Genomic DNA, 9,699 nt, shown 5'->3' with positions numbered 1-9,699 from the left:
ATTCAAATGTCTTCTAACAATTTTTCCGATGAAGATATTGTTGAAGAATTTTGAAGTGACCTTGTAGGAGATGATAGGAAGGGCTTTGGGGGAATATCTTTGAATTGAAGGCTACCTTCCAACATATCCACTACCTTAGTCATAGATGGCCGATCTGTTGGAACAGTCTAAAAACCTCTGGTGCAATGTACCCTATAGTTCCTCGAGTTCCCAACAAAGAGAAAATACTATTGTTCCTTTGGCAAAGTCTTGCTAGACCAAAATCAGATATTTTAGGACAAAAATCTTCATCCAAAAGAATATTTTGAGGTTTGATGTCAAAATGCAAAATCCTTGTGCTACAACCATGGTGCAGGTACTCTAATCCTCGTGCAATGCCAATAGCAATTTGGAAAAGAGATTTCCATTCCAATTGACAATTTTTTTTTTTTGGAAATCCATGATTATATATGAATTTATCTAGAGATCCATTACGCATGAATTCGTAAACTAGAGCTCTTTTATTTGCCTCATAAAAATAACCCAAAGGAGTGACTATGTTGACATGAGAAGTTCTACTAATACTAGATACTTCATTAATAAATTCTTCTCCACTACTTTTCGGCTCACTTATGACTTTCACTGCTACTAGATGACCATTCAATAGTTTTCCTTTGTATACACTTCCATATCCACCTTGACCTAGCTTGTCTTTAAATGAATTTGTCATTTTCTTTATTTCTGAATAACTATATTGCTTGGGAGCAAGTGAGCCTTGATTCATTGTGAAATCTTTGGTAGATTGATTGTTCTCTACGGTCCTATCCTTTATCATAGCCATACATGATGATGGTTTTCTTCTAAAAGGCAAGAAACTGTCACAATGGAGACTAATACCATAATCCCAGTTAGACCAGAAGAAACTGTCACAATCACAATATATACTACCTATTAGAACTAGTCATTTCTGCTTCGTGATCGATCTTGTAAAACAAACGGTATCTTTGTGTTATTATTTGAAGAGTATTGTTACAACCACAAACTATTTTACAATATTTTTACAAACTATTGATTTGATAAATTCTTATTTATTCTCATCTGGATCAATTACTAATATTACTTTTTTACTTACTGATAATTACTTATCATATCAACAGTTTGTAAAAAAGATTGTATAATAGTTTATGGCTCTTATTTGAAACCAGATGTTTAACATAAACAAACAGAGGATTCAAGCCACATGTAAGTGTTCATGAAATGGGAAAAAAGAACATAAAGGTAAAGCAATATCCTATTTAGAGAATTGTATTATTAAGTCATTTTGCGAAAGAATAATTACAGAGATACCAAACAGGGATGGAACTAGGATTTGAAGTCAGGGGGTGCCAAACATGAATAATTTTTTTTTTTTTTTTTTTCATGTGAATCCAAACTACATCTATTGAATATAAACAAAGAATCAATAAAAGAAAAAAAAAATAAAATAATTGTTTCTTAGTAAATTTAAAATAAATTATCTATCAAAATGGAATTTGATGTTGTTGTTTGGATTCCCAGTAAATCATATATTATGGACTTTGTATTGAATTTAGTTGCAATCTCTTTTTTAATGTTCAAAATTATAGATTCCCTCGAAAAATCTTCTTTCTTAATAAAAAATTCTTTATGAAATATTAGTTCAAGATTTTCATAAATTGAGATATCATCATTAAATGTGGGTAATGTTGCATCACTAGCAATGAACTCTTTCTTGAGTATAAGAGTTAGAAATTTTAGATTTGTAGAAGTGGGTTTGTATTTGTACTAAAAAAATTGTTTTCAATAGGGGCCATGGTCCAAAAGAATAGGCAATGTAACTGATAAAACGAGATTTTGCCTCGTCAGTATGTTTCTTGTCTGTACCAGTGGACGATTTGGATTCCTACTTAAGAGAGAATGCTATGTAAATGGTGACACCGGTTTAGGGCCTGCCAAGTACCCTCCGATGCTTAAGTTTACTTAAGACTCTTTCAAGATCAATAATCTGTAGAGTAATTTTTGTGTAATGCAAAACATAATGCTTACTTGCTTCTCTTGGCTTTATATAGCCTGTTTGCCATTAAATGCTTAGCCTGTTGGCTTAACCTTACATTGTGCCTGAGATGATGGACTTAATGGCTCATTAATGACCATTTAATCATTATCATTTAAGGTTTGTAACGGTCATCCAACGTTATGGACAAGGATGGCGGTAATGGTTTCGTATCCGCTCATCATTCACCATTAATTACAAGGTTTAATTCTAAGATCAATGCACTTTTATGTTCATCCATAATGTAGTCGCCCGTTTGGACGACCACTCTATGGACGACCATTTGTCGCTACTCGTCAGTTGCTCCCTCTATTCCTTTTGTTGTCACTGGGTTTGATGAGAAAAGGAATACAAAACAGTTTTGGCGATCCAACTCCCTCTTCGTTTCCTGAGATTCTCGTTCAATCACCATTAATGCGATGCGACTTTCTCGTCAGATGATTGCCATATGTCCTTTTGCTATTTGCTACATGTGTGGACTTTTTATTGAATTTCCCTCACCTTGATTCTTGCTTCTTCCTTTTAGATAATCCGTTTCTTATTTTTTCTTTCTTCTTCAACCTCTGTATCTGAAGTTTGTAGCTTTCATAAACTCTCAACTCCATCCTGGTAAGCTCTCTATACTCCAAATCTCCATTAATGGTTGATTTTGTTTCTCTTAGGCAACAAACCCCTTTGGTTTCCTTTTTCTTTGCTAGACTAGGAGTTTTCCTTGAACACTTTGATGGGAAATGCCCCCAAGTAGACTTGTTTTTACCTCATTGTTGTGCTGCTTTTAGGCCTGTCTTAGTTACCCTCTATCCCCTAATCTGACGCTTTTTGATTAAATACCATTTGGAGATGGCTATCATCGAGAAGGGGGACTTTGGAGTTAGGTCTAGCAAGCTTGAGACGTGCCTATCTTTAAACTATGAGTCTGAGGAATTAGGTGTGGACATTGCGGTGTTGAAGCTTTTGAAAACCCTAAATGCTCCTTTGTCTTCTTCTTTGCCCCCTTTCCATGCCCTTTTTGAATCTTGTTGTTTAAAGATGACACAATTGAAATCTATAAGGAAAAGGTTTCAATTCCCTCATGGCACCGTCGCATGCTTACCTCGTCCAAATGAGAAGGCTTGCAACTTTGCCCACAACAAGGTGTGCTTCTACGAAGTTGCCTTTTCATGTGGTCTTTGCTTTCCCGTTCACCCATTCATAATGTCGCTTCTTTCCGCTCTCAATCATGCCCTTGGACAGCTCATCCCAAATGCTTGGAGGACTATCATAAGCTATATGTCAATTTGGGTGTCCGTCCATGAAGGCAACATGATATCTCAAAATGAGTTCTTACACTTGTACCGTCTGAAACTCTCTACCCATTATGGGTATTACGAGCTTTTGCCTTGGAATAGGAACTCTAGGATCGTCTCTGGATTCCTTCTTCTTTCCGTGATTGGAAATCACAATACTTTTTTATTTCTTGCTCTGGATAGGAAACCATGTTTGACGACCTTTGGGATGAAGTCCCTTGGTTACTATAGAAATGGGAGATCCCATCTCTCGATGCGTTTTTTTTATTTTATTTATTTATTTATTTTTTTTAAAAGATGACCTTTGTTTCATATATGTAAAAGTTCTCTTGACACCTGTTTCGCAGCTTCTAAATATCCTGACTTGGAGAGCCGTTATTAGAGTCGAATTGAAGTTGCTCTGGAATTTGCTCATGGGATTGACGACTTTGACAATTTGGTAGATCCTTGTCGTCTGTATAACCACTGTCTTGGACCCGAGCCTTCTGAATACGTGTTAAGAAAAATACTCCGAGAAGAGAAAAGTATGTATACCTTCCTTTCTTGATCCCTCTCTTCTTTTTATTTCTATTTCTCACGTTTTTCTCTGATTTTGTTTTTGTAGAGATGGCCACTAGGTATAGCAAGGACAAATATGCACGTGTTAAGGGAATAAAGAATGAGCCCCTATCTTAGACGACCGTTGAGACAAAGAAGCGCAAATTGAATGAGGAGAAAAGTGAGACGACCGTTTCTCCCTTCGTCCGTATTGTCCCTTCTTTTCCAACCTTGTCCCTCAAAATGATGATGTTTACACTTCCCATTACTCACTCTAAAGGGAAAAGCAAAGTTAGAAAAAGTTTTTGGGAGATCCGGCTATAGCTCTTGGTTAGGCTCATAATGTGATCATAGATGAAAAGCTTATGGGGCTGTCTTCCATCTCGTCCCACGAGCTAGTCAATTGTCACATACACAAACTGGTGCAAGTATTTAACTTAACTATTTCCTCATCATTAAAATTTTTCTTTGCCTATGGAGCTTGATTTTGTACCCTTCTTCCAGATTCTTGAAGATTCATTATGTCTGATGATCGACTATTTGAGCACCGAGGAGAAGGTAGTGGTGGCCAACTCAAAGGTCGAATCTGTTGAAGCTGAAAGCTTGAGACTGAGGAAGCACTTGATGGAGGTTATGGATAAGGCCACGAAAGCAAAAGGAAAGGTCCAGGAGCTCAGCGAAGCGCTAAAGATGGAGAAGTTACTCGTCACGAAAAAAGATGATGAAATTCAAGCTGCTCTTCTATGAACTGACAAGGAGTGTGAGAAATAATCGATCAATTCCTGAAGTCTAAGCGCTTTTCTGAACTTGAATTCATTCAGTATTATAAAGGCTTTGAGCTTCTTCGTAGATGGATGATGAAGCATCATAACCCATGTTGTGGATTTTTCCAACCTCAACTTTAAAGCCATTGACACTGAGGTTCTTGCTGAAGCCAATGAATAGGAAGAGGCTACTACTGCTACCGAAGGAGATGATGTAACTGAAGCTGGACTAACGGATGAGGGACATGTGGTTGAAGGTCATATGGACGGGGTCGCTGCTGCACCTTGAAGAAAAAAACTTCTGACATCTTTATTTCTCTCTTTTTTTTTTTTTTTTTTTTTTGGAAAACTTTGGTTGCCTCCCTATTTTAAGGCTAAAATATTTCCCTTTTAAAGACAATGATCACCCAAGATTTTGGTTTCCTCCTTGTTTTAAGGCTTTTAATTTCTGTTTAAAATACATTAATCATTTTGAATGCAGCTACAGTTCTTGTTATCTTCTTTGTTTTGATTGCTTTGACCTTTCCTTAGGAAGGGCCTCTTTTGCATCTCGTCAAAAAGACATACTAGTAGTTCGTCAATCAAGTTTCTTAACAATCTTTTACTGCTAATAGTTTTTTATGGCCTTACAATTTAAACTCATCATCTGAGTTTTTACCTTTAGTAACTCTTGTTTACACTTAAAACTTGTCGATAGAGTTCTTTCACTAACAGTTTCTTCTATGATTTGGACTTGTCATTGGAGTCTTCACCATTAACAAGTCTCTTTCATGATTTAAACTTGTCATTGGAGTTTTTACCATTAACAAGTCTTTGTTATGATTTAAACTCATCATTAGAGTTTTTACCATCACTGAGTTTTTGTTATGATTTAAACTCATCATTGGAGTTTTTACCATTAACAAGTCTCTTTTATGATTTAAACTCGTTGTTGGAGTATTTATCACTTATAATTTTTTTTTACGATTTAAACTCATTATTAGAGTTTTTACCGTTAACAGTTTTCCTTAGGTATCTCTTTTTCATGATCTAACCTCGTCTACAACTTTACCTTTGAGATTGTGTTGTTATGGATGACTAAATCGACAATCGAGCCTTTCAAAAAAGAGATGGTGCAAGGAGCCTTATTATTTCATTCACCCTTATTTGTGAGGGGATTACAAGGAAAATAACTGGAAATAACTTGACCAAGCTAAAATGCTAAAAGGGAAATGCTAAAGTAAAAGGAAAAGAAATCTCGCTTATCTAATGCATCGTCAGATGAGGTACTTCCTATTGATAATACTTCTTGAGGTGCTCCACATTCCAGGGACGAGGCAATGGTTTGTCGTCGAGGTCTTCTAGGTAGTAGCTTCCTTTTCTCAAGTAATGGATGACCTTATATGGACCTTCCCAAGTAGGGCCTAATTTTCCTTGGGTTAGGTCTCTAGTGGCCTGTGAGACTTTTCACAGTACCATATCATCAAGGTTGAACCTTCTGAGCCTCACCCTCTGATCGTGGTACTTTGCCATCTTCTACTGGTATCGGGCCATTCTTTGAGTTGCCTTGTCTCTAACTTCAGATAAACAATCCAAACTTAGCCTCAGCTCATCATTATTTGAACTCTTGCCATAATGGGCTTGTCTAAGGCTTAACAGCCCCACTTTGACAGGAATGACTACTTCCGTTTCGAAGGCCAGGTTGAATTGTGTTTCTCCAGTTGGTTGTCTTGCAGTTGTTCGATAAGCCCATAGTATCCCTGGTAACTTTTCTGGCCATGCACCCTTTGCCCCTTCAAGTTGTGCTTTGATGAGTTTGAGCAAAGTACGATTTGTTACCTCTGTCTATCTATTTGCTTGTGGATGGCCAGGTGATGAGTAGTGGTTCTTTATTCCCAGCTCTACACAAAATTCTTTAAAATTTCGGCTATCAAATTGCCGTCCATTGTTAGAGATGATTTCCCTTGGGATTCCAAACCTATAAACAAAGTTCTTTTAGACGAAGTTTTGTATCTTGCTTTCTGTGATCACTGCTAAAGGCTCTACTTCAACCCATTTTGTGAAATAGTTGATAGCAACAAGTAAAAACTTAACCTACTTCTTCCCTTGTGGCAGTGGACCAACGTTGTCAATCCCCCAAGTGGAAAATGGCCATGGTGAAGATATGCTCGTCATTAGTTCTCCAGAAATGGGTTGCACATTTCCAAACCGCTAACACTTATCTCATTTTTTGACTAGCTCAACTGCGTCTCTTTGCATGGTCGGCCAAAAGTAGCCTACCCCAATTGCCTTCCTAACTAAAGAGTGAGGTCCTGAATGATTCTTGCATACACCTTTATAGATCTCCCGCAACACATACACCGCTTTTTTGGGATTTAGACTTTTTAAATAAGGCAATGAGAATCCCCTCTTGTAGAGTTTGTCATTCATGACGGTGAATCTTGCGGCTTTGACTTTGCTTCGGACAGGTCTGATGGGAGCTGACCATCTTTGATGTAGGAAGGGTCGGATCCATCTAGGTGCACGACTGCTGAAATGGGAAGGCTTGTAATCTCTCTATGCTAGGGATTGTCTGAATTTCCATATATAGCCTGTGCTTCTTTAGGGCGTCTTCAGACGATGCTAACTTAGCTGCCTCGCCAATAGCTAAATTGGTCTCCCACGGGATTTGCTCAAACTTGACATCATCAAAGTAATCAACCAATTGATTTATTAGCTTCAGATACCTCTTCATTCTTTCCTCTAAAGCTTCATACTTGTTAGTTATTTGTCCAATAACTAGCTTGGAATTAGTTTTCAGCTTCAAATTCTTGACTCCTAGAGCTTTTGCAATCCTTAGGTTGGTGAGGATCACTTCATATTCTGCTTCATTGTTCGTCACTGGAAATTGGAGTTGAACTCCATATTTAAGGACGTCCTTCTCAAGTGAGGTCACAATCACACCAATGCCTTTAAGACCTGCGACAGATGAGCCATCTTCACTTATCGTCTAGTATTCTGCTTTTAGATCTGGGTCTGGAAGGGTGAATTCAACGATAAAATCTGCTAATGCCTAGGCTTTGATTGCTATCCTCGGCCTGTATTCAATATCAAACTGGCTCGGTTTAATTGCCTACTAGACCATGCATTATGCTACATCGGGTTTGCTCATGGCTTTCTAGATGGGCTAATCCGTCATTACCATAATGGTGTAAGCTTGGAAATATGGATGGAGCTTTCTCGAAGCAACAATCAAGGAGAAGGCCATCTTTTCTATCCGAAAGTAATTTATTTCGGCACCTTGAAAAGCTTGGCTAATGTAGTACATAGGTCGCTGCACCCTGGATTATTCACAAATCATGGCTAAGATGACAGCTATTTGTGATACAGCCAGATACAAAAACAGATTTTCTCCTCATACAGAAGGGCTTAAGAAGAGTAGGGGTTTGGCCAAATACTCCTTAAGGTTCTAGAAAGTTGCTTCATACTCTTTTGTCTATCAGAAGGTTTGCTTAAGAGTTTTAAAGAAGGGGAGCCACTTATTAGTGGACTTAGAGACGAACCTATTTAATGCTCTGATTCGTCTTGTCAACCTTTTCACCTTCTTCTTGTCCTTGGAGAAGTCATGTCAGGTATAGCTTTCACCTTTTCTAGATTTGCCTCAATTTCTCATTGAGGAACTCCCCTGACGAGACTCCAAAAACACACTTGGCAAGGCTGAGCTTCATTATGTACCTTCTTAAAGTATTGAACATCTCTTGGAGGTCATCAAGGTGAGTTTTTGCTTCCTTGCTTTTTACAAGCATGTCGTCCACAGAGACCTTTATATTCTTGCCTATTTTCTTGTTGAACGTTTGGTTTACCAATCTCTAGTATGTGGTACTTGGATTCTTTAGCCCAATCATCATGACTTTGTAACAATACAGGCCTTGACTGGTCACGAATGCAGTTTTCTCTTGGTTTTCCTTATTCATGAGGATCTGGTTATACTTGAAAAAGCATCCATGAAGGTTAGTAATTCATGGCCAGCTGTTGAATCAATGAGTTGGTCAATTCTAGGAAGGGGAAAATTGTCTTTCGGGCATGCCTTATTTAAGTCTATGAAGTCCATACACATCTTCCACTTTCCATTGGATTTTTTTACCATGATGACGTTTATGAGCCATTTAGGGTAGTAAACCTCTTGAATACAGCCCATAGTCAGGAGCTTCTCTACTTCTTCCATAACTGCTCTATTTCGTTCTGGGGCAAATACCCGTCGTTTATGTTAGACGGGCTTCTTCATTGGGTCGACATTGAGGCAATGCTCTATCACATCTCCGTCAATCCCCAGCATATCTTCATGGCTCCATGCAAAGACATCCAAGTTCTTTTTCAAGAACTTCACAAGTTCGTCCTTTAAGGATGGTTGAAGGTCCTTCCCTACCTTGGTAGTTTTGGAAGGATCTCCTTCCACCAGCTTTATATTCTCCGCCACTTCCATGGGCTTAGGCGGCTCTTCTTCCACCATCTAGGTGTGATTTTCTTTGGACGCTAGTACCGCTTGGTAACATTCCCTGGCTAAAAGCTGGTCTCCACAAATTTCTCTGATCCCTTAAGGGGTGGGGAATTTCACCTTTAGGCAATATGTTGAAATTGCGGCCTTGAGGTGATTAAGAGTTGGTCATCCTAGAATCACATTTTAAGATGAAGGGCAGTCAATAATTAGAAAGTCTACCTCCTTTGTTACCTATTCTAGGTGAGTTCCTACTGTAATCAATAGAGAAATGATGCCCTTTGGAAATACATGGTCCCCCCTAAAATTGACCAGAGGAAATCTGAAAGGTCTGAGGTGTTTTGGATCCAACTTCATCTGTTGGAACGCCATCATATACATCACATTTGCCGAGATTCCGTTATCTACCAAAACCTTCCTGGTATTGTACCCTTCGGTAGTTAGCATGATTACGAGGGGGTTGTCATGTGGTTGCCTGACTCCCCTTGCATATCGTTCGGAGAAAACAATGTCTTCATCTCCTAAGCGATGATGTTTGGCTACTGGGTGCTTTATATGAACACTGTTGACGGAGAAAATTCCGCCACAAAATCAACCAACACCTGCCCC

General features: G+C 38.4%; 1 protein-coding gene across 1 annotated transcript; it reads right to left on the bottom strand.

Moving 5' to 3' along the window:
* Window positions 1-7,131: 7,131 nt before the first annotated feature.
* Window positions 7,132-8,820, bottom strand: LOC115965893. Its single transcript, XM_031085188.1, has 2 exons — window positions 8,586-8,820; window positions 7,132-7,574 (listed from the first exon to the last, which is right to left on the bottom strand). The coding sequence occupies exons 1-2, from the start codon at window positions 8,818-8,820 to the stop codon at window positions 7,132-7,134; spliced, it is 678 nt and encodes a 225-aa protein (XP_030941048.1).
* Window positions 8,821-9,699: the final 879 nt, after the last annotated feature.

The sequence above is a fragment of the Quercus lobata genome, chromosome 2, assembly GCF_001633185.2.
Source record: "Quercus lobata isolate SW786 chromosome 2, ValleyOak3.0 Primary Assembly, whole genome shotgun sequence".
In the NCBI taxonomy this organism is placed as follows: Eukaryota; Viridiplantae; Streptophyta; class Magnoliopsida; order Fagales; family Fagaceae; genus Quercus; species Quercus lobata.
Note: the sequence above shows the minus strand (reverse complement) of the source record. Positions and strands in the feature narration are given on the sequence as shown.